The sequence below is a fragment of the Etheostoma cragini genome, chromosome 23 (assembly GCF_013103735.1).
Source record: "Etheostoma cragini isolate CJK2018 chromosome 23, CSU_Ecrag_1.0, whole genome shotgun sequence".
In the NCBI taxonomy this organism is placed as follows: domain Eukaryota; kingdom Metazoa; phylum Chordata; class Actinopteri; order Perciformes; family Percidae; genus Etheostoma; species Etheostoma cragini.
This window is the reverse complement of record NC_048429.1, coordinates 6,936,189-6,961,513: the sequence shown is the minus strand read 5'-3', so window position 1 is coordinate 6,961,513 and position 25,325 is coordinate 6,936,189. Positions and strand designations below refer to the sequence as shown.

The following is a 25,325-nucleotide window of genomic DNA, read 5'->3' as shown; positions in this document are numbered from 1 at the left end:
GTGTATGAGGTGTTGTTACTCTGAGGTGTTGTTACTGAGACTTCTTGTTACTGATCTCACAAAAACCAACAGGACTAATCCATTAAGGGCCATCCTCTGGGAGCTGACAGATGAGGGCTGAACAAATTGTCACCACTTATCATTGGGATGCGCTTTGCTCTTCAATACCACAAGGAGCAAATTAAGGCATGGCCTACACTCTCTCTTTAACTGAAATGGAGCCTTGGTACAGGAGGTAGTTGTGAGGAGGAGAAGGAGTGAGGAGCCAGAGGGAGCGTGAGAGCTACAGGACAGTGAGCAGAGAAAACAAGGGAGAAGTGGGAGGGTGAGAGAAAAAAAAAAAGTTTTTTTTAAGACTTCATGGCTGGGCATTGCTCATTTACTTAGTAGAGTTTTGGTTGGCACTTTTTCTCCAGACTAGAACACACTGTTCACTGCTCGTCTCTTCCTAGTGAGTTATCAATTTAAGTCTCTGAGTTAAGAGTAAAGGTGCTTTACAGTAACTTGCCATAACTCACTTTTAACAACATAGCTTGTAGGTGTCTGTCACGAATAAGTCTACCTTAGTAAATTCCGGACCTTCTGGCCGTCCCCTGTCTCATCCTGATTGTTCTTTTGTTGTTTCTTTAATCCAGTTGCTATCACAAAACACACACACACGCACACAAACACACAACTGTAAGTTATGCACAGCATCAGGTTGACATGCTGCCCACTCTCTCAGCCAGAGTGCTGCCTTTTTTGATCAAACTAGATTGTTGGAGTATTAAGTCAGTAAGAGCTCCTGTAGACAAACAGGTAAACAAAATCCTAACTTTACAGCATGTCTGTCCCCAGAGTACCTAGAAGGTGGTTTTGTCTTATTGCAGAAATGTCAAATTGAATCATTCTAATTTGCCTTCTTCTCCTCTCTCCACTTTCTCTTCTCCTTTGCTCATTTTCCACTGCCACAGATTTTGGCCTTTGGTTTTGAGAGCAAAAAAGTAATGAGAGGAAGAAATGGAAATATCTCATCATAGCAACTTGAAATCTGTTTCAATATCTGTGGGAAGGCTTACTCTCAGCTCAGCCTAATACTGGCAAATATCTGTGTGTGTGTGTGTGTGTGTGTGTGTGTGTGTGTGTGTGTGTGTGTGTGTGTGTGTGTGTGTGTGTGTGTGTGTGTGTTTTAGGCTTTTAAGATGGTTACTCCTTCTTAATGGCTTTTTTCAGAATAAGTGGATTATGAAACAGTTTGACATTTTTTTGTTATGATGTTGTACTTCTGTACAAATATAACTGTGTGTATATATGTGTGTGTGTTTGTGTTCCAGCAACTATCATTTTGAATGAGCTAAATTGGACAGAGGCCTTGGAGGACACTTTCCGAAAAAACAAAGAGGAAGATCCCTCCATCCTCTGGCAGGTGTTTGGCTCTGCCACCGGATTGGCTCGATACTACCCAGGTGAGCCGCCCAGCAGTCAATGGGGTCACACCAAACAGCCTTCTAACTTTCCTGTGACCAGTGATGGGGACATAAAAAATTTGAATCACTGCCTTGCTTCTGTAGCATGGCTGTAAACTAAGTAAGCTGACAGGGGACAATTAGCATAGCTTAGCTTAAAGAAGTGGCTGCAGGTCACCAAGTTATAGTTACAGTAGTTAATTACCTGTAAAATCCCAACTGGCCAATTTTACCTTTTGATTTTTTATTGATTAAACGGGAGATGCGTGTGTAGAACTATGAAGATGCCAGTAGGAGTGTCTTTGGATTTTGGAGCCAGGCTAGCTTTGCCAACTGCTTTCAGTATTTATGCTAAACTAAGCTAAGTTAATAGCCTCCTGGTTCGGGTTGCATAGACACAGAATTCAGAGTGGTATCTCTCAATAAGAAAGCAAAGAAGCTTAAAGACTATTATTTTAAGATACATTAAGATATAGGAATATAGGACATAATACAAACATAGTTACAAACATAGTCAAGTACCTTAAATCCAAGCCTATGTGAATTTTCCCCATTTTCTTCCTCCTGCCAAATCCCAGCATCTCCTTGGATCGACTCAAGCAATTCAGCCAATAAGATCGACCTCTATGATGTGCGCAGGCGACCGTGGTGAGTGAAGACACTTATTATAGGATATGCAGTTTTGTAATACAACACATTAATTTGCACAAACATGTATTTGTATGTTGCATCAACTGATTACATAGTAGCCTACTGCATCTTACACAAACACACACTGTTTAAAACTATCAAATCCAGGACTCTGACCAAAGCCAAACCCACCCACTCAAACAAAGACATCCAATTCAATTTTATTTATAGTATCGATTCATAACAAGAGTTTTCCTGAGACAGTTTACAGATAGAGTAGGTCTAGAGCACACTCTATAATTTACAAGGACCAAACAGTTCTAGTTATTCCCTCCAGAGCAAGCAACAGTGGCGAGAAAAAACCTCGCACAGAGCCAGGCTCTTAATTTGCGGTTTCTGATGGGCTAGTTGGGGTTGAAATGAAGTGTGGCAATAACAGTCACAGTAAAAGATAATGGAACAGTGATTAAAAATAGTAGTTTGTCATGGCATAGCAGGGCACTGCACGGCATTGCAAGGCACAGCAGAGCGTAGCAGGACCACGGCAACCTCTGCAACCAGGATTTTGGAGCCTCACTGATCCAAGGAAACAAGCTGGGGGGAAAAGAACTGACTCCCCAGAGCTAGGCTAGTAACAGGAATTTCTGGGACATGGAGGCACACAAATGGAAAGATAAAGGAGAGAGGAGCTCAGTGTGTCAAAGGAAGGCCCCCGGCAGTCTAAAACTATTACAGCATAACTAAGAGAGACTATCATTTCCAATGCAAATGATAGTCATATTTGCTTACCTGCTCAAAGAGAGATAACAGTGAGGAGCCTGCAAAATATATTGCTTGCATACCTATTTTATGTGGTGATATTTGTGTAATGTAGAAACCTTAAAAAGAATTTTCTGCATTATGATAATTATTTTCAATGTGCTCAATGTCCTCAACCTTTGTGTGTGTCTGTTGTTACTCACCAGGTACATTCAGGGGGCAGCGTCACCCAAGGACATGCTGATCCTGGTAGATGCGTGAGTGATAACCTTATGATTCATCCATTACAGTCAGATTTTATTTTATTTTGTTTGCAAGAAGGCCCTGATGCTAACTTTCTGACTATGCTGTGCCCACGGCTGCCTCAGCACTCGTGACATTGACATACGTCAGTGTATTGGGCAACATCATCATTTACAGTCCAGTTGTTTCTTCCTGTGATGAGCAACTAATGCCTCAGAGGTTTAAAAGAGCTATAGCAATATCTGTCACTACAGCAGTACAGCAGTTCGGCTCATTTTTCAGAAACCAGCCAATATAACAGTGTCCATTTCAAAACTGTAAAAAACGGGTCTATTTTCTGTGTGCACAAAGACCAAACAGTTGAAACCCCTTTCCAATTAAGGATATATAGATCTGCAAACCAAGCAACAATTAACATAAATATGTATCCACAAGTTTATAGTTTACATCTTAATAAGTAGCATTTTTTTGTGTAGAAGAGGGTAATTACGGGAAAACGTTAAGGTTAAGGGCAATATTCTACATTTGTATTATTGTCAACAGAATCCTCTGAAAACAGCAAAACCAACAATGAATTGATATTATTAGCAAGTGCTGCCTGTTTATCCAAACCCTGATAAAGTTTATTCCTTTGTCCGATAGACCTCCTTTATTTGTCAAAAAAAAATTAAAATGAGATCACATTTCCTTCATTACAACTTGATGGAAATCCTCACTAGAGAAAAAAATGTGAATGAATCTGCAGCTATAAGTATTCCCAGACAAATACATGTTACCTCTGTTTCAGTAATGTTTGCAAAAAACTACAGTGCCCATTAATTTTAAGAATTGAAAATTAATTTTTTTGTGGATTTAAATCTTCAGTGGAAAACAATGGGCTTTGGTCTTTTTATGGAATTTGACCATAAGAAAAATAAAACACCAGCCCTATCCTGAATGCCTTTCTACTACCATTTTCATATTGTGTAATTTTTTATATTTTTTGCCGATGTCATTATTTAGGACAACCAGTGGCACTACAATACAACAAATGCTTGCTGCATGCAAGAATATCTGTGGTGTATTTGTGTCCGCGTCAAAATGATTTGTTTAAATTCTACTGCTCAGGTGGGGTTTCATTATAAATGACACTCATGGCATAGTGCCAGGGCTAAATGACAGCGCAAATGAAAAATGTGTCCACTTGCAGCTCTTAACACAGCTCTGGTAATTGGCATACAGAGGATTGATGAGGCTTATTGGACATTCAAAACTGCTTCTGCTATGCTTTGGTGAAAATAATTCCACTCCTCGTTATTCCAGTTTCTGTCCACTTCTATTATTTTACCTGCAGGAACCAATTAAGTTGTGTATTTATAGAACCATCGAGGCTGGTTACCATCTATTTTTAACAAGAGCAGTACAATATAAAAAATGATTAAATGGGTCTAGTCCTGACAGTGCTGACCACTGATATTTTTATTATAAATCATTTTATGCTAACATTCACAGTTTGTGTGCAAAGAATGAGTTGAGAAACAGCGATGGCACTTTAACTCATGACATTAATGGAGCTTGCCAATGGTAGCATTTTTGTCAATGTGATAGATAATATATCTAGCTTGTTAATGGAAGAAGTTTTTAGTCAAGTGGTCTGATATCGCTGCTGTAGCTCATGAATAGTGCAGGCGGAAGGCTTTTAAGATGGTAATGTCAAGTCTGTTCAACTTCTTGAAGCTTTAGTGCGTTACTTTTTGATGTTAATGAATGTTTGTTACACTCAAGCCATTGCCAAATGGGTTGATACAAAGCTAATTAAGACTTTCAGCTCCACAAAACTCTGTGTATATCTCACAATAGCTATGTTCAGAACATTGTGTCGTTGGGGTGACTTTTGCGTGCAGAAGCTCAAGTGAAGATAATGATCTCCTCTGCAGAGTCCATCATGTTTTTTTAATCCTCTGTGGCCTCCTTGGCTACTAGCGGAGGGGGTGGGGGCGGTGCACGATCATGGAAGGGTTGTATCATGTGGATGCACGGATGGTTTTGTTTTAGAATTCCTCAATGGGGCGAAATAAACTACTCACAGTAGCTTTAATAATATTGATTAACGCTGTACAACACAGACCGTTCTTGTCCCAAACTGCAGGAGCGGCAGTGTTTCGGGTCTCACCCTGAAACTCATCCGAACTTCTGTCAACAAGATGCTGGAGACCCTTTCTGATGATGACTACGTTAACGTGGTCTATGTGAGTATTCACGGAGCTAATACCTAAATTTCATCACCAGTAGAAATAAATGACATTTCCAGTTACAAACATTGCTGAGTGTTAATGTGGACGTATTTGCGGCTTGGCTGTTTAGGTAGCTTTACTCCATTGGTTTAAACATGGCAGTGACCTTTTGAGATACTTAATGTACAGCACAAGGATTGATCTTTACAATGGCTGCAGATGTGCATGGATGCATGCTCAAAGTATCTGTTTGTGTGTGTGTGTGTGTGTGTGTGTGTGTGTGTGTGTGTGTGTGTGTGTGTGTGTGTGTAAAGATATATATATACTGTATATATGGTTGTGACCTTTATATACAGTACATATATATCAGATTGGCAGGCTGCCGTTCTACCACTGAGCCGCCCTGTATGTGTGCCTAATAGGGCGAGCATATGACACAGCTTTAGCAAACCTTGAACAGATATATGTATACATATGTGAATGTGTGTTTGTGCAGGGTCTCAAGAGCATCAGATTTGAATCCAAGTAAATAGACTGTTCTCAAACTCAACGTGCTTCTCAAAGTGCTTCTTTTACATAGTCACTCACATAGTCAGTCATTTACACACATGTGGCCGAGGCTGTTGTACAAGGTGCCACCTGCCAAACACTCTTGGGGGCAATCTTGCCCAAGGACACTCCGACAAGGAACCAGGGATCGAACCACCAACCTTCCAATTGGCAGGCAAACGTTCTACCTGAGCTGTCCCGTATGTGTGCCTAATAGAGCGAGCATATGACACAGCTTGAGCAAACCCCTGATATGCCACAAGACAAGTTTAACAAATGAATGTTTGCTGTGTGACTCATACTTTGAATCAGCGGCATGTAATGGAGAAGGACCCAGCCTGTTTGAAATTCTGTAGAAATCTCATCACCAAAGGATTTACTGACAAATGGGGCTAAGGAAATATTCATCGTTATTTAAAGCTCCATTGCAGTCTGCATGAGTCAGATTCATGCTTCCTAGCACTAAGTTGTGTGAAGAAAAATAACACAATTTTAAGTGGTTACAGTGGTTATTTCATTCTACTGGAGGAAACGTACTGGAGGCAATCACACTGGGAATGATTTTCACGACTTAAATGTGAAGAGCACCACTCTAACTTGATTTTGAGGCGTAATAACCACTGCAGGAATCCACCTAGTTATGCTGTTGCTAGGCAACCAACACACTGCAGCTGTCTGTCACTTAGTGAGCATAGCTTGTAAACGTTAGCCACAGTTTAAAATGTATTTTCTGGTGAAAAAAATTATTAGCATTGTTTCCTTGTTTACATTGAAATAGAGGTGAAAATTTAAAAGTTTGGGAGTGCTTATTCTTTTTCTTGCCAAGAGCTAGATGAGAGAAGATGATTGATATCCCTCTTATGTTAGGGTGACCATATTTTGATTTCCAAAAAATAAGACATTCGGCCCAGCCTCGAGATACAAATTTAGACAGCTTTCTCAGAGGTTATTGAAACTGCTTTATTATGCCTTAATGGTACAAAAATAACTTAAGTAATAAAATAAAATCTGTAATATTGGCTCTTATAAATAAATATGAAATAATGTTCTAAATAGAACCTATTCTCAGCTTCAAAATCCAACTTCAACTAAATAGCTCTTAAAACCTTTTCAATGTAATAAAATAAGGTTTTTTTGGTGTCCATGTGAGCTTTGAGATCTCCAGCACTTTTATTGGATACTGAAACTCAACTTCCCAGTTGTCCCGACCCGGACGGTAAATGGAAAGTTTTTTTTGCAGTTCAACTGTGAAACCACATTTACGCTTCGGCATTTTCTGTACAATGCTGCTCCCTGTTTGATATGCTCCCTGTCTGATCTGCTCTCTGTCTGATCTGCTCCCTGTCTGATCTTCTCCCTGTGTGTGCGCATCGCGGAGCCGCCCGCAAGGCAGCCTCTCAGGAATTATTGTGTGCAAAGCGCCAGTCAATTTAAGTACATGTTTAATAGTCCCATGAAAAACAGTGAAAATTGGATATTTTCATAAATTTCTAACCCCCCCTTTAGAGGTAAGTGTTGGAGGATTTTGTTTTGACAGAGCCAGGCTTACTGGCTTCATATTTACTGTACAGACAAAGACATGGTATTAATCTTCTCATCAAACTCTCAGCAAGAAAGCAAATAGACGTATTTCCAAAAATTCTTAAACTATTGCTGCTACTGTCTTGTCTCTTCATTTTTTTTCTGCTCTTGTCCTCTATGTGCACTTTATCTTATCATAAATCCCCACCATAAAAACATCAGGTACACAGGTAGTCTGTCTGGCTGCAAATGCTTCAATTCTCCAGCTTTTATTGCCCATTTAACCCCTTTTTTAAAGTAATAAAGTTACTAAGGATGAAATTTAAACAAAAATATCTCAGTAAAAATAATGTACTTGGATGTGCCTGCACTCTATCTAAAATCTCCTTCTTAATCCTTATTTTCGTCCTCTTTGTGTTTGGGATTTAATTTTAAATTGGCTTTCCAAATTAACCATTAATTACATTTTCTTTCACTTCCCTTAATAAAGTAATAGTTTATGATTTTGTTTTGAATTTTCAAATCAGCTAAGTGAAAGGGCTTTTGACGTTGATGAAATAAGGCAGCAGTGTAATAAGTCACTTATATTAATGGCATCCTGCTCAGTTCGTAAACCTTTAGAAGCATTTTGAAGCTCTTTGACGGGATAATCTGTTACAAGCTTTTATAATGAAATAGTGTGATAAATAGTTTCATGTTTTTATAGCTAAATCCCTCTTTGGCTATACTTGTTTGTGTTTTAGGGTGAATATATATATATATATATATATCTCTGCTTTGTCCATGAAGTCGACATATGTGCGTTTTTATAATCCTATATGCTTTCTTTCTCAATATTATTATGCTGTGTTATGAATACCCCAAGAGATCTCACTCGCCCAAACAATAACACACACACACATACAGATTTTCGGAGTAAGTCTTATTTTAACAAATGGAATTGTGACATTGTATTTGTGTATACACTAAAAAGGCAGGCTTTAATAGTAAACATAGAACAATGATAGTTACTATAAACATTATGAGCAATTATTGTATGCACAAGCCTATATAAGTAACATACAGTATGCTGTTCTGCTGAGCTTTTGTCTGAGACATTTTAAGATGTGTATCACAAGTTAGATGAAGTTGTAGCATGTGTGTGTGTGTGTGTGTGTGTGCGCGCACGCCTTTTTGGAGGATGAATATCTTGGTATAGTATTTGTCCTGAAACACCCGCCAACATGTTGAATAGTTGTAATTGTGAGCTGCAGACTCCTTTGGCATTGTGAAAACATAACCCCATGTGGCGAGATGACACCTACATTGTGTGAAAGTTTGTCCTTTGCTTGTAGATCCTGGCTTTAGGTTCCTTATTATCTTTACACTTTACTAAAGTGCTGACTATCTTTTAAAATATGCGATACCGGCAGTCATCGCAACATGGCTTTCATTTGTAGCTGTTCTTGTCATTGTACCAAGTGCCATCTCCACTATTTTGTCATTTACTGTATATTTGACATTTTATTTGAAATGTTATGTAATCTAGAGAAGGGTTTTTAGAAAATAAGGATGACCTAAAGCAGATGGTACAATTCAGTCATGCAACCAGCTTTGCAGATCAAAGCAAATGTTAATAAAGAAAAGAAATTGCATGAGATCAGAGGTGAATATCTGCAGATATTCAACTGTGTTGCAAAAAATTAAAAAAGCACTGTAAAACCAGAATTTGTCAATGTTGTGTACGTGCACTATGAGCATGTGTTATAGCATGTGTGTATTGCACATGTTCATGATTGGTTGGAAGGCTGCAGTCAAGACCAAAACAGATGTTAGGTATTAATGAGCCATGTCCCGGTCCTCCATAGATGCTGTGTTTGTGTATAGGTTTAGATTTGTGTGTGTGCACAAGTTGATAAGGTTCCATCTGTTCCTCCACATTAACTATTCACCTATATTACACTAGAGATGCTTTACATGTAGAGCTGTGTAATTGTAATTTAACCAGTTACTTAATTTCAGTCTCTCCGCCATAATCCCTCCATAATCAAGCTCTTTTTTGTTTTGTTTTTACCTCCTTATGCCACTTTTTTCATATCCCTACCTGCTCGCCTGCCAATCCTTCCTTCTGCTCCTATAGCTCCCTTCGGTCTGTGCAGATTTTGATTAAGACTGATTTCATTTCACACGACACATATTTGCAGCTGCAAAACCAAGAAGTTAAAGTGTTAATAAAGTAGATTACTTTATAACATTTTGTCATACATTTTTTATTTTTTTTATGGAATCAATTCAATCTCTCTCATGAAATACCTTTGTTTAAGCCAATCCCATATGTTTAAGGGACACCGCATGACTCCGACGAAGGGAAAACAGGCCACATATTTAACAGAAAATATGCACAAGTGCCTTCCCTCCACTTCCCATCATCCCTCCTTCCCTCTTCCCTCCAGTTCAATGACAAGGCCACGTACGCATCATGCTTTGAGAACTTGGTGCAGGCCAACGTCCGCAACAAGAGGATGCTGAAAGATGCTGTGCAGAGCATCACAGCCAAGGGTATCACCAACTACAGAGGCGGCTTCGAGCTGGCATTCGAGCAGCTCGCACAGGTAAAGTGGCAGCGTGGGCGGAATACTTCTGTGGTATCTGGCTAACATAAAGGCGTAGGAGAATGTGTGTTTACTGGATGGTGGTAGGGATGGTAACGTTGAGGAAATGGCTGTCAATCTCTTTGATCATTTTATCCTACAATGTCCCTTGGATTATGCGGACCAACCCAGAGGCTTGATGATGTCTGTGAAATCTACTTAACTGTCTGATGTAACTTATGTTCATTTAATGTATCATTTTCATTCAATTATTAAATTTAATGATGGAACATAGGACTCACTGACAACTCACAACTCCCACTGGTGTTCTCATGAAGAGTTAGTACATGTCGACCTCTTGAGGTTGTTTTGGACATGGCAGATTTTTGTAAGAGTGCAAGAGCTCATGTTTCTCTTCTGTAACTGTATAAAGAGGAAATAGCCTTGAATTCCTTTTGCAACCACCTGTTCAGTCGGTTACTAACAACAATATGAATGTTTTAATTCACTTCCTTGGTTGAATAGTGCTTAAAATACAGAAATTTTGCTTTTGTATCCACTAGATGAATGTGTCAAGGGCCAACTGTAACAAGATTATCATGCTCTTCACTGACGGAGGAGAAGAGAGGGCAGAGGAAATCTTTGAAAAATACAACCCAAAGCAGGCGGTAGGACTGTAAACACAAGATTCTCAGAGAGTAAAATACGGCAGTATTTTATCACCATATTCAGTTTTTTTTACTCTTCTTCTATCCATAGGTGCGCATCTTTACATTTTCAGTTGGTCAACACAACTACGACAAAGGGCCAATCCAGTGGATGGCCTGCGCTAATAAAGGTACGAAGCTGCATGCTTATTCTTCTGTAGGATGAAGAAGGAAGAAGGTCTTTGATAACACCAGACAACAAATAATTATGTCAATGCTTTCTATATTAGTAATACTTAGTACACACAAAAGAAAAATGTTTTTTTTATTATGAACATCTGTCACAACGCACAACGTGCACAATATTTAATTTATTGTGAGCACATCTTTATTTTACATGATCATAACCCATTAGGTTCATTTTAGTCAGCCTGAAGTAAGAGTGGTGGTTTGTTTTTCAGTACAAATCTCATTTTTATTAGGTAGGGTGTCAATCCCAGAATAGTACTTTTAGCAGCTTGTTTAAGACAACATTAGATTACCAGATAGATATGATTAAATTAAGTTTCTTTTATCACAATGGATGTTAAATAAAGTAGTGTCAACTTTTTTGTCTTTTTCTCAGGGTACTACTATGAGATTCCATCTATAGGTGCCATCAGGATCAACACTCAGGTAAACTCAAATAACATTACATGGAATACACTTGTGTATCCATCAATGGTTGCTACTGTACCTGTCTTTCACTCCAGCTCCCTCCCTGGCTGACTTAACCAGTTGTGTATTGTGCCCTCTTGTGGTGGAATGGCTGACTTGCATGTAGCAAATTAAACCTGAAGTCAGTCCTTCTTTGCAGGAGTATCTGGATGTTTTGGGCAGGCCTATGGTAAAGGCTGACAGAAGGGCCAAGCAGGTTCAGTGGACCAACGTCTACCTGGACGCACTGGTATGTCGTGTGTTATAACAGACGGACGGACACAGTTTATGTCAAGTGTGGGAAAAGAAAGTGGCATTTGTAGTCAAATGTAGAGCTCTGCGAAAATGAGGAGAAACATGTCTTCTATCAAATGAAGAATTCTACATAAATCTTGTTCAATTTTGCTAAACATTTGCTGTTTGTCATCCCACTAAACTCAAGTTGAACTCTGTTGCATAAATTGTTTGTAAAAGGAAAAATTAACTTCATTTCAAAAAATGCTGCATCCATCTTTTTTTTTTTGGGGATGATCAAGCTTCTGTCAAGATTTTTAGGCGACAGTGTAGATAAGAAATCAGTCTGGTAAACTAAGCCAAATGGTTTGGATATTGTCATTCACTTACTGATAAGAAGCTGTCAACGTTTGTGACTGTATTGACCTCGTCACCACCAGAAATGTCTCTGCCTTTTGTTACCGTTAACATGTTGTTTTTAAGCTGTAGCTGGTTAATGTTATTTTTTATAAATCTTATTTGTTAATCCAAGAAATCATACAAAAAGTAAGTAAACATATTCAATATGTTGTATGTTTCATCTTCCAGGAGCTTGGCCTGGTGATCACTGGAACTCTGCCTGTCTTTAACAAGACCAACACAGGCTCAAAGGTAAACAAAAGACTACTTTTGGATTCTCATGTTGCTCATTTAATTTAGTTTTAAAAGTACTAATGCATTTTATTGACACAGTTATTATGAATCCTACCTTTTTGATATCAAACATGATAGGTTTCTTGATTCACTCACTCAATTGACTTGCAGACTAAATTTAGTGTTTACTGAGTCTTTGACCCCATGGGAGAATTTAAGTCTGCGGTTTGGTGACACGCCATAATGTTTACCAGACTAAAAAAACAAACACACAACATGAAAACTCTCAAATATCGTCTCTTCCTTCACTTTCATCCTCCTCTTTCTTGTGGCACTTCCTTGTATCCTCTGTTGACTCTGAGGTCCCTTGGATCTCTCCCACGTGCCTCCACAGGAAGACATCCGAGCATAAAGCAAAAAATCAAAAAGGGATGAAACCTGCAGATCAGAGAGATAAATGATCCGGTAGCTAAGTGCTTCAAGATGAGTTTACATGTCTACCTCGAAAGACTCGGGGTAACCTCCGCCATGGCTGGAGACAAAGGCTGGAAATGCCTTATCAATGACTCATGACGGCATGTAAAGCTTTTGGGAATGACACTGTCCAGATTTCTATTGCACCCCATTTCCTTGAAATCATTCAGAGTGCACATTGGAAAATGAATCATCCAGAAAGAACACATGAGTAGATCTTACAGTGACTCTGTGTACCACTTACTTCCTCTCCCCCCCCCCCCCCCCCCCCCCCCCCCCCCCCCCCCCCCCCCCCCCCCCCCCCCCCCCCTCCCCCCAATATCGTTTTCTCTCAGAAATCTCAGAACCAGCTCATCTTGGGAGTTATGGCCATTGACGTCTCCCTGGATGATATCAAGAGACTGACGCCTCGCTTTACTGTAAGAGCACACACTACATACATAAACATGCTTTAAGTGTTTATGATAAAACTCTATATAAATGTAATTAATTATTATTATTATAATGAATTCATTATTAAACACAGGTTTTGGTACCAGGGTTCGTCAGTTTTTATTTTCACTGATAACTCCCTCTATATTTCCCTTTTCCTGTAGTTTGGACCAAATGGCTACTACTTTGCCATTGATCCCAATGGATACGTGCTGCTCCACCCTAATCTCCAGCCACTGGTAGGCCTAGTCACTTGACTTGAATTCAGAGTAACCAGACTTTTGCTTTTTCTAGGGACAGTGCTGTCTAGTTGCTTTGCTAAAACCAAGTAGTTGCTCAATAAATGGCTGGGGGGGGAGACAACATAACATAACATATCTGAATAGTCAACAGGCTTTTTAGACTAAGAATGCATACAGGTTTGTGTATTTTAAAGCCCATAGACAATTCATATCATTACTGAGTTTTAACAACCCACAGTTACATGTTACAAAATGCACTTTAGCAGAAAGATTCAGTATCCCATAGAAAATGTGAATTCAGCATCAACAAAACATGTGCAGCATCTCTGCTGCAGACCATTAGCCGGAATGACTACACTGACTTAATGTGTATCATTTGGCTGTTTGTTCCATTCATTTTTTTTGGTCCAGACTAGAATGATGTTTGTTGAAAGCATGGCAAGATGTTTCACATTGACCTTTGACATACATGTAGTTGTAAATTACGTATGCACATATTGGGCACAGATGATTACAACATTTAAAAGTTATTGTCAACAGGAGAGTTTGTCCATAATAAATTCCCTGTTCAAGGCTACAAAAATGCAAATATCATAATTTGTATTGGAAACAGATGATCAAAAACGGATGATTTCTCTGCTTTGTAGTCGAGGCCCATAGATTATAATTTCTAGTATGCATACAGAGACTAATTGCTTGCGTTTCTATGTAGACTGCCAAGTTTCATGAACCTGTTACGCTGGACTTCCTGGATGCAGAGCTGGAGAATGAGATCAAAGTGCAGGTTTGGAAAATGGATTACTCCAGCTCTTATGACTCCATTAGCTCATATCAGATCAATAGCACTGCCATTTCTGAATATAGCATGATTGATTTATCCTCTCCATTTTAAATTGGCTAATTCATTTTATGTTTGATTATTTGGTCAACAGATGAGAAAAAAAATGATCGACGGTCTAACAGGGAATTACACAATATCTACATTGGTGAAATCCCAGGATGAGGTACATTTAAATTGACAGGATATTGGAGTCAATAACATATTTGCTTAAAAAATGTAAAATGTACTGACAGAACTGTTGCCCTCAAAGCGCTACATTGACTTAGGCCAGAGGATGTACACCTTTGCACCAGTGAAGGGGACAGATTACAGGTAAATATAATATATTACGGATGAAATGAAAAATCCTTTGCATGTGTTAAGTTCTTTTTTAACAGTCCAGAATTAGACAAACTCCCGATGCTTGGCACTGACAAAGTTTGCAAAATGTTCATCATCAGTGCATAAAACCATTTAGACTGTGGTCTTAAGTTCAAGACAAAGTCCAGGCACACTTTAGAGTGATCTAGGTAAAGCCATGAGGGACCAGTGTTCACAACTTATGTTTACTTTTTGGAAAATTCAGCCATCTGGTAAAAAAAACCTTAGCAGAACTCACTGTAAAATTTGCTATGATGATTTTTTTTTAAACAAAGAAGGACACATTCAATGTTTTTATTGTGTTTTTTTGCATGTGAAATTATTGGTCGATCAAAATTCTGTGCATGTATTTAATGTCTCAGGCAATGTTCAGACAATGTTCAGCAATGCAGTGAAACAAAAAAATCATGCACAATTCTTCTTCTGTAAAATCTGAAAATAGTTGCAGTACAGAAGCTTAAATGTATGGCAAGACAGGTCCATGTAAATATACAGTACATACTGTTATTGTGTGTGTGTCCTCTCTCAGCCTGGCTCTGGTCCTTCCTGACTACAGTATGCATTACATCCGGGCCAACATTGCAGACACAATCACCCAGGCAAAATGTAAGTGCCATCTAAATCAGTTCAGTTGCTTGTGCCGTTCTTTACCTCCATTACTATAGATAATAGTCAAATAGTGCTAAAAGGAAAATGACTGTTAATGTTCTAGTGACATATTGCTCTTCAGGCTGAAAAACACTCGTGCCTCAGCCTATGTATCCTATCCATCACATATAGTGCCCCATGCACATACACAATCACATACATCAATACTACCCCTGCACGCCCTTGCCTCTTCTTTCGCTATGGCAACACACACCCTCAGTTGTGGTGCTTTTCAAAGTTTTTGTTGCCAGACAGCGAGGCGAGTGGCTCCAGTGTCAACTTTCACACATATAGTACTCATCTATTAATTTACGGCTAAGTAACTCTGTTAGCTCTGTTGCTGTGTGTGTGTGTGTGCAAGTTTGTGTGTGTTCATGTTCATGCTTAAGCCTATATCTAACACCGTACAGTGGATCAGAGGTTTCATATGTGTGGCGTTGTCGTCTCATGTCCCTCTGTTCCCACAAGTAAAAGATGTCATTGACTTATAGTGTTGCTCAAAGGACAGTTTTATTTTGAATGTGTGTGTTTGTGTGTGTGTGTGTTCGTGTGTTCACTGCTTTTATGGAGAGTCTGTCCCTCTGTCCGTATGTTTTGTGGTCTGCCTAGCTGCATTCAATAGCCAAAAGTGGGCTTTGGTAAGAATGTTTTGGTAACTTTGTAATGTAAAGCAAACTAGCCTTGACAACCATACTTTCTAAAACAACACACACTATTACCAACTAATTCCCAATGTGTTTCATATATTATAAGTCTGATTTCCCACATTTAGTCAGCAATAGGTTACACTTTATTCCAGAAAGCTGTAAAAAATCAACTGGCCGAGACTTGACGTTTGCTGGAAGGTGGACTGTTAATCCATCACGGTGAAAGTTTCATCGCCTTTATTTTTTTATAGTTTCATTAAGTGCAGTTGTGAAGCAGGGACCAGTTTAAAAACACCCTGGTGCTGCTTTTAAGGTTCTTTTAATATATGATATGTAGTTGTTGGCCTGGCAATTATGTGAGAAAAATAAGACCATTGGACACAAACGTTTTTCTTTTCTTTTTTTTTTAAAGATGATATGAATTTGGTCGTTTTGCAGCTGAATCTAACATTTTGACTATTCAATAAACTCACCAACAGAGATAGTAAATGACTTTTACAATATCAAGGTAACAAAATGCATGTTGATTTTCAGGCTGATAGCAGACAATGGATGCAGAAATGGTAGGGAAAAAACGTGAACTGTTCATGTGCAATAGTTATAATTATAGTAAGATAGAAAATAGAAACCGTGTGATTGGGTCTTTTTTACAATGAAGACACTATGCACACAGGGTTCAATGTCATTACGGAGAACAAGCTGAAGCCTTAATGACTACAATGCCAATCCCCAAATCTAATAAGTTTTAACCCTATAACTCAATGGATAATCTAGTTTGTGTCCCTATGAAGAAGGGAAGTCCACCTAATGTGACTGCATGACCAGATTGTTGTCCCCACAATGTCTTTACAGATGACACTGCAAACAAAAACTAGCCTTTTAGCTAAATCTGACATATTAACAAAAATGTTTACTAATATGCACTGTCCCTTTTTTAATTAATATAAAGATTTTACACCTCACCTACAAACACTCACAGTACACCTTGAAACCCTTTCATCTCCCACTAAGTTAACTCGTAAGTGTTTCATACTTTTTTATACAATATTCTTATTCAATGTCCATTTGGATAAAATATTGTGCGTAACCCTGTTGGCTTTTTCCTTTTACTGCTCTTTTTTTCAATTTCCACTTTCCTATCCTCATTGTTTTATCCTCCTCTCCTCCTCCTCCTGTTCTCCTGCCCTCCTCAACTCTTGACCATTCCTGGTGTGTTGGATCCCCCTGCAGCATTTTTGGGCAAGTATTCTCCTCCTGTGCTCTACCTCATAACCCTTGTCTTCTTACGCACCCTTGTCTTCTTACGCTCACACTAGCATACTTTGGATGTAACATCACTTCTAATTGGTTTGTCATATTCGGTGTTGCAGACTCACGAACACAGAAGTATTTATTTTTCTGTTTTTCTTCACTTAGTGGCTTCTGATTAATAATGACAATTCTGTTGCACAGAATCAAGCTGGCGTCTGCTCTCAGAAGCAGTGCTTCGCATGCAAGGCTCGCCCACACAGCGTGTCGCAGATGGTGTGTGTGTATGTCTGTGTGCGCGTGTATGTATTTAACCCCCACCTGTTCCAATGGCCCTCAGATGTGGTTTTGGCACTAACCCACTGTGGCAGGAACAACACAGGACAGGATGTTTGCATTATTTAAAGGTGAAGCCATAAAGGAGAAAGCTGTGAGTCTGCACCCAAAACATGAGTCTGTGCTTTTATTTGTGTTCTTTAGTTTTCTCTTTTTGACTCACTTTTTGTGAGTTTTACAACCTTGTTAAATAACTCCTAATGAAAAACACGACCCCTCTTAATACACTAAGCTTCATCTCTGCTGTTCGTCCTTCTGTGTGCTTTGTCATCAGCTTTGGCTTGTTTGTGCTCATTGAATCAAAAATCTAAAATCTTTATGCTCAATGGTTTAACTGAAACTGAAGCTCCAATTTTTATAATCTTCATACTTTTTTAGTGGGTGAATATAAATGTCAATTAAAAAAGCTTAAGTGAACTTAAATACCTATTGTGCCCCAATTCCCACATCTATTTGTCATGAATTGTTTAAGTCAATGCTGGTTCTTGTCTATTTTGGATGGATTATAGCTGCATGTCTTAGATTTTGCACAGATTTCGTTATTCACAAAAGGGGCAGGAATGTCATCATCAGTGTAAAAAGGCATGTGAGAGTGCAGAAAATATAAGCAGTCGTCACTCCCCAAATCTCCCTGCTATCTATCATTACTAGATACTTTGTTGGATTAGCAAGTGGTGACCGAATATCACAGAACTAACACATGGCTGCAATTATTTCTCCATCATGACCACCATAGAGGGCAAGGAGTAGCCCATGTCGTCATGAGAAATGTTGCTGTACAGTATAATCAACTGTCAACACGACATGCTTTGGAGAATGTCAAAAGAACCTTAAGGTTATGAGCTGTGGTTAATATTCCTCTTATGTGTAGTAGTCTAATGCAAATACATCCTTGAAGTGCAGTAACTCCACAGCTTTACTGCATCACCAAAAGAATGGTAATACTAATGCTAAAAACACATCTAAATCACAACTTTAAAAATCGTCTGACCACATTTTAAGCCTCTTTTTGTGTTCTCCATCAGCAGTGTCTCCACTTACATCCAAAGGCCTAAAACCTTTTGTTTGTAATGCAATATTTCTATTCATGACTCGCTCTGTGAATAAAATATTGTCACCTTTGACCCCTGTGGTTTTGCCCTGTCTTTCCCCCCCCCCCCCCCCCCTTCTTTTTCCTCTCGTCTTTACCTCCTTGGGGGATGATTCTCTCGTTCGCTTACTTTCCCTCTGCTGGGATTTTTTCCACTCCAGGGAAAGATGGCAAGTATTTTTTTCCTTTACTTTAAATGTATTTCCGCTTGTTTTTGAGCCTTGTTGGTCCTTAACCCAGCATGCCTGGCCAAGCCAATTCTCGTCCTTCTAATTTATACCTGATTTTCAGCTTTGTGCAATACGGTGTTTAATTTCTGTGCAGTGTAAATGTGTCCACAACTGGTTCTTCAGTTGTATGACTTATAATGATTTCCTAATTTCTCTTTGTGAGTACCCACTCCTCCCTTTACAAAGCTGCCTTGCATTTTAACTAAATATATTAAACTCAGGACCTTGAGCGTGTAAGAGTGACATTAGACAGGTTGAATATGTGGAGCTATGGTGTTAATGTTTCACTGCTCAGTCTGTCAAGAGATAGAATCTCATTTCATGTTTTGGTCCCTGTAGTGATGCACTGTTTAATATTCACCAGGCGTTACATTTTGCCCAGTGGAGCACCATCTCATCTGCATACAGTACAAAGATTATTGCAATTTAATGTTTTCCTGTCTAATAATAACCTGCATGGGAGGAAGATTAATATTACTTTATACCCTTTCACCAGTTTCTGAAAGCCTGATGGCAGACAAGTTTGATGAATATGGATATACATTTATTGCACCGAGGTAAGATTTATTTAATTTAGATTTAATTAGTTTGGGTTACATTTTCAATTTGTGACTCAGTTTAGAGGCTTTTTTTTCTACTCACATGAATTCACTACAAAGTGCTTTGTTTTGCACAGGATGTACTGCAAGGACTTAAAACCACCTGACAAGAACAAAAACAACACTGAGTTTCTCATTGAGTTCAACAACTACATTGACACAAAGACTCCAAACAACCCCATGTGTGAGTATCAAAAAACACTTGCAGGCTCCTGTTGCCATTAACTATGACATTTGTCTCTAGAATCAAAGCTTTTTTATTGGATCTTATTGTACTCTGTAGCACACTTGGACCTCATTGTCACTACAAACTCGTATTTACATCTCAAAGAGCTGCTACGCTTTACAGTATTTGTTATAGTATGTATATGTGAATGAATGTCAGCCATCTGGCTCGGCATTAAGGTGTGCATTGAACATTTAATGGAAGAACGCCAACCAAAACCTATTCCCAGAGGTCTCTCTTTCCAGTGAAATACAGGTCTGGCTGGATGGTTTGGTGTGCATGACCAGGCAAAGCTTTGTGATGTGGAACCCCTGTGTTCGTGTTACCCATTTGATGCTAACTCCAAAAGTCTGACCATCACACGCCTGAGTGCACATGTGTGAGGCACATCGGCTTAGATGTGACACACACACTCACGCACACACACAATATTCACCAGTAATATGCCTTCCACACCCCACCTATAGCCGCTCGACCTCATCCAATTACTGTGTGTTTGTGAGAAAGAGCAGGACACGTCAAGCCAGGAGCACAAGAGGAGCAATAAAACACAAATCAGGGGCCAATGGACCTTCTCCCAAACATCTGACCAATGCATTAAAATCCTTTCAATTTCTTGCATACACTCATTGATATGCATTGCTCACTTTTTTCTGCCCGTTGAATAAACCAAAAGGTCCCTAGATATTTATAAAAGATCCCCTATAAGTTTGGTTAGACGATTTCAGTTTGAGAGCTTACTTCAAACATCTCAACATGATCAATCCAATAAAACTTTTCACCCAATTGAAATATTACTTTCACCATTATTAGCTGCTAGTTTAATGGAGTCCATAGGGAGTTCAGAGGGAGAGAGAGTAAGGCCCATGTGGACTATTGGCGGCTTGAGTATCGTTACACGCTTTACTTGGTTGAGCCACTGCAGTGGCGAAGAAGTTGAAGTACATTAGGAATTCCTGGGCTGCCTTCAATAAAAGATCCCTAATGAAAACCACTGCACTAGGAGGAAAGGTGGGAGGTGGGGGGGGGGGGGATAAAGCGTTACGCCAGCTGTTTTCTCTGATGTGTGTGGTGTGTCATAAAGGTTGGAGGAGGTGGTGGGGCTTTATCCACGAGCCTCGATGTTAATGGACTGAAGCGGGTCGTCGGAGAGTTCAAAGTGGTGGGCACTGACAAACAATGGGCAAGCGTCTTTTATCGCCTGTTATGTTTGTCATGTGGTCTTTTTGGACGATGCCTGAAATGTGATGTAAATGTTAAAGTATTCCCAATTCCCCTCCTATTTTGTTTTATTCTTTGTCTTTTTAGGATCATATATACTCTATGGATCCTATCTATATTTTTTTTGGGGTTGTTTGGGGTTTTTTGGCAAACTTTCTTTCCTTCCTTTCTTTCTTTTATTTGTTCCCTGTTGGCTTTTGATGCACCTCTGATATGTATTCAAGTAGATTCTTGTTAGTCAGACTTTTTTTAGGTTCATAAGACTGACAAACATCTTATAAAAAGAAGACACTTTAAAGCTGATCAAAGACCTGACAATTAAAGGGATACTTTGACTATTTCTGATGATATTTAAAGAAAACATGTTTAGGCTCAAGTGATGTTTTGCTGTTTAGGTAATGTGGAGCTGGTGAACCGATTGCTCCTGGATGCTGGCATCACCTCATCTTTGATCAAGTATTGGAAAGGAACGGAGTTGCAGTAAGTGAAGAACTTCTTTACCATCAAGGCTTTTTTGTGATCCAGCAAAACAATGTAATGTGGCATCAATTATTTGTTACTTGGCATTTGGTAACGAATGTCCAAGTGAAAATTCAATACAGATGGTTCAAGTATTTCAGCATCACCAGTAAATGTCATGCAGCACATTGCAGATTTTTGTAACTGCATGTTTTATAGCTTTATCTTCTCTGCTTGTCAGGCATGGTGTCTTGGCCAGATTTGTTGCCACCGATGGAGGGATCACACGGGTCTACCCCAAAAGGTAATTGTCAAGCTCTTATCTAATAAAGCTGCCTCTATATTCTATAAATAACCAGCTTTGGATATGGTATTAGCAGGCTAAGCAAAAACAGGTGATATGCCCTTTTTCCAATATCCATAAATTAGGTATGGATTGCCGGCATATAAACTGGGTTAAATATCACTGTATTGAGCAGTGTGTCTTGAGAGACAATGATGTAAATAAGTGTACATGGTATCTATGTGTATTTTCAGCATCATGTTCTCAAAGGGTATTGCCAAGTGGAAGCTTATAAAGGGTAAATGCAATGGGCCCAATGCAGGTCCTTGCAACTCCCCGGACAAACAAAGTTATTGTTGAAAATTACTCATTGTATTGGATGATGTAAAGAGGACCTAAACCACTGCAATACATAACTAGAAGGCCACTCGGAAGAACCGTGTTCCGCCAAGGCCATGCCCAACTTCACAATGTTAACGTAATGTTAAATGCTAAAACAAGTTTCATGGATATTTGGCCAGTAATTTTTTCCAAAATCCTGCTGACAAACTAACAACAAACAAACCACACCGAAAACAGGTAACTACTGATGCCAATAAAGTTTTAAGGTGATGTGTATGAATGTATCTGTCTGTGGTGTTGAATGCAATGCACAGATCAGTAAATTGTTAACTACCTTATTTTGTAAAGTTTCAATGTAATGAAGTTACCCAAAGCCAGACTGAATTGTTGGGTTTCTGTATATAACATCACAGAGTATGGTCTAGACCTGCACTTTTATGGAAACAAGATAACCGTTGTTGTGATTTGGCGCTATAAAAATAAAATTTAATTTAATTTAATTAAAGGGGCCCGTAATTTATAGTACTGAGTAAATCAATAAGTCTCACTAAGTGGGCAAATGCAAATAATAGAACACCTAGAACAGTCTAGTAAATTCAGAAAACAACATTGCTTTACTGTAATGTAGCTTGTAAAACCAGGAAAAGACAACACTGCCATATTGCAACATACAAAGTCTAAGACAATATCTGGTCTCATCACAATATCGATAAAATATCAATATGTTGCCAAGCCCTAGTCTACCATTCTTAAAGAGAACTGGGGTGTGGCGTTTTTCTTGAGAGTTTTGATAATGGCATTGTTTGTGTGTGTATTTGTGTTGTTTTGTGTAAATGTGTTCGACAGTGCTGGGATCTACTGGAAAGAAGAAGCAGAGACATACGAGTCCAGTTTCTATAAGAGAAGTTTGGACAATGATCTGTACATCTTCACTCCAACACCGTACCTTAGTAGAGAGAACAGTGAGTAAAAGCCAGCATAAATATTGGTGTAAGTGTGTGTTTTTATGTGTTACAATGTGTATGCACATATATACAGTGTTCCCTTATTTCTCTTCTTGCAGCAAGTGAAGACTCACTCCTTGTGAGCAGAGCAGTAAATCTCAACATTGATGGCATCATACTCAAACCAGCGGGTAAGGACAAACTCACACACAAAGAGAGAGTGGCAAGTATTTACACTTTTATTCTCCTCATTTCTCAAGTTGTCTCTCTCTTTCTGCCACCAACATATAAAAAAATTAACACACACACACACACACACACACACACACACAAAAACCACACATCAAGTTGTCTCGTCTCCTCTGATCCGTGGCCAAGTTTGCATTTTCAAAGTTCAGAGAGTAAAGTTGATCCAGAGGTCTAACATGATCTAGGATGTCTGCTTTTTGTGTTTGATCCCAGTGGTTGGCGTGAAGTTGGACATTAGTGCCTGGATGGCAAGCTTTATCAACATCACACAGAAGCTCAATGTGAGTGGATTATATCTGCATGACACGTACTGTACGCACAGGGACACACACATTATCCCGACTGTGACTTTTCATTACTTTGTTCTACTGTATTTTTAGTGCAATGATGAGATCTGTGGCTGCCAGCTAAACGATGAGGTAAGAGGTTCAATTGCATATGTTTATGCTTCCAGCTATTATTTATGGATCAGTCATAAGCATGCAATGTTTTTAAATCTCTATGTGATTCCAGTATGTAGACTGTGTCATTCTGGATGATGGGGGCTTCCTTGTCATGTCCAATCGAGATGAATATATTGATCAGGTGAGCCTCTGCTCTTACTCTCACAAAACTAAAAACCAAACCACTTTCAAATAAGGCATACTTTATAAATAATGTATACTTTATTATTAACTGTTACTAATGGCTTTATCAATAATTGATAAGTTATTCATCAATGCTTTAAAGGTAATTTGAGAACAAATATTAGGTTTTGAAAAATACCATTGGCTGGTCTTAGTACATTGTATTTTGTAATAATGTAGTTTAAAAATGTTAATCCAGTAATAAATGTTTATGCATTTTCTTACTTACTAATAACTAATTAAGTCTGAAGTTGTACATGTTAATAATAAGGGTTTTAATCATCAAGTCTTGATCAATAACCTATTAAAAAACTGATCAATTACACATCAGTAAATTATATACCACTACTATGATAATATTGTTATTTATAACTTAAAACTAGGATGCCTTATTACAACATGGACATAAATGTATTTTAAGGTTATATACAACTTGTGTTTGGTGTTCTAAGTTGATTTTGTTTGACAACCTACTAACAACTACAAATTTCAGCTCAAAATACTTTTTGTTCTGTACTTTTGTTCAGCACTTATACAGTTTTAAATAAAGCTGTGGCAGGCAGGTTATTTGTGCCATTGTTGGGAAATAATTCCATAATAATCTTTCAGCATATTGTTTTCAAGTGGTTTGAGAGAGAACTAGACTTCTGCACCTCCTCTGGCTCTGTATTCAGGCTTCAGAAGATCTAGCCATCACAGGAGACTTTGGTCAATCATAGATCATTTCAGAGGGAGAGAGTGTTGCTATTGGCTGTTCTGCCAAAGCGTAGCCTATGCAACAAAGAGGTCGGAGGGACAGCTGCAGAAAGAGGTCTCACTTTACTTTAAATTTGGCATGTTTTGCAATCTACCCACTGCATCTTAAATGTACTGAAAACCACTATAAAATTGTCTTGTCCTAAACGAGACCCAGTTTGTCCAAAAGGAAGTGTACTTTGTACACATACTTAACTGTGGCCAATTGATAAAGCCCCTCAAACACAATTTGACCCATCTTTACACACACATACACACATATATAGTAAGAACCCTCCTTTTTCCCCACTCCCTATGCTAAATGCTAATAGCGAGTCCCTGCTGTCATCTGAGTAAATGTTTTTTCATGTGGCCTCGGCTCATTCCTAATCAGGCCTGGGTGTGCGCTGGATAAATCAGTGGCCCAGTGAAGTTTGGCAGCAGCACTAAAACCCAGGGACCTGAGGCCTTGTTTGGAGAAAGCTGTGTGCCCTCAATCATATTTCCTACAGGAGCAAAGTTTCTCCCTCTCTCTGTAAGCTTCTCGCTTGCTCTCCCTCGTTATGTCTTTCATTCCTTTTCTTTCTCTGAAACCCTTGGGGAGTCTGCAGCCAACAAGGCTGTGACTGTTAATTCATTATTTGTTTTACTGCACAGGGAAAGGAGAGAAGGCTCCCTTTACCTCATAGATTGGAAGATTTATATATGCTTTGGCTGTGAGACTAAAGAGGAAAGGATATGTGGAGGACGGCTTGTTAGCGGTGACCTTAACAAAGTGGAAGGAAAGGGATAGTTTGCATTTCCTCACACACACACACACACACACACACACACACACACACACACACACACACACACACACACACACACATCTTTCAGTGCTCACACACACACACACACACACACACACATAGATGAGTACTACTTACTGTACATACTCCCTCATGGATATA

The 25,325-nt window shown here is 38.9% G+C and overlaps 1 protein-coding gene across 6 annotated transcripts in view; it reads left to right on the top strand.

The window, feature by feature from the left end:
* The window catches only part of cacna2d1a (calcium channel, voltage-dependent, alpha 2/delta subunit 1a), an 86,884-nt gene that overhangs the window by 49,492 nt on the left and 12,067 nt on the right, over positions 1–25,325 (top strand). For 2 of the 6 annotated variants that reach the window (XM_034863427.1, XM_034863428.1), the window contains exons 7-32: positions 1,314–1,445; positions 2,024–2,093; positions 3,041–3,091; positions 5,206–5,305; positions 9,793–9,951; positions 10,494–10,598; positions 10,690–10,768; positions 11,203–11,252; positions 11,434–11,523; positions 12,096–12,158; positions 12,950–13,033; positions 13,211–13,285; positions 14,001–14,072; positions 14,221–14,292; positions 14,380–14,441; positions 15,019–15,095; positions 18,620–18,628; positions 19,185–19,245; positions 19,365–19,471; positions 21,130–21,214; positions 21,435–21,497; positions 22,665–22,780; positions 22,882–22,953; positions 23,225–23,292; positions 23,392–23,430; positions 23,525–23,596. In XM_034863427.1, the coding sequence (XP_034719318.1) occupies positions 1,314–1,445; positions 2,024–2,093; positions 3,041–3,091; positions 5,206–5,305; positions 9,793–9,951; positions 10,494–10,598; positions 10,690–10,768; positions 11,203–11,252; positions 11,434–11,523; positions 12,096–12,158; positions 12,950–13,033; positions 13,211–13,285; positions 14,001–14,072; positions 14,221–14,292; positions 14,380–14,441; positions 15,019–15,095; positions 18,620–18,628; positions 19,185–19,245; positions 19,365–19,471; positions 21,130–21,214; positions 21,435–21,497; positions 22,665–22,780; positions 22,882–22,953; positions 23,225–23,292; positions 23,392–23,430; positions 23,525–23,596 (2,033 nt within the window). Of the gene's footprint in view, positions 1–1,313; positions 1,446–2,023; positions 2,094–3,040; positions 3,092–5,205; positions 5,306–9,479; positions 9,580–9,792; positions 9,952–10,493; positions 10,599–10,689; positions 10,769–11,202; positions 11,253–11,433; positions 11,524–12,095; positions 12,159–12,949; positions 13,034–13,210; positions 13,286–14,000; positions 14,073–14,220; positions 14,293–14,379; positions 14,442–15,018; positions 15,096–17,014; positions 17,788–18,619; positions 18,629–19,184; positions 19,246–19,364; positions 19,472–21,129; positions 21,215–21,434; positions 21,498–22,664; positions 22,781–22,881; positions 22,954–23,224; positions 23,293–23,391; positions 23,431–23,524; positions 23,597–25,325 lie in introns of those variants that run through there. The other 4 variants (XM_034863429.1, XM_034863432.1, XM_034863430.1 and 1 more) reach the window with 3 other exon arrangements.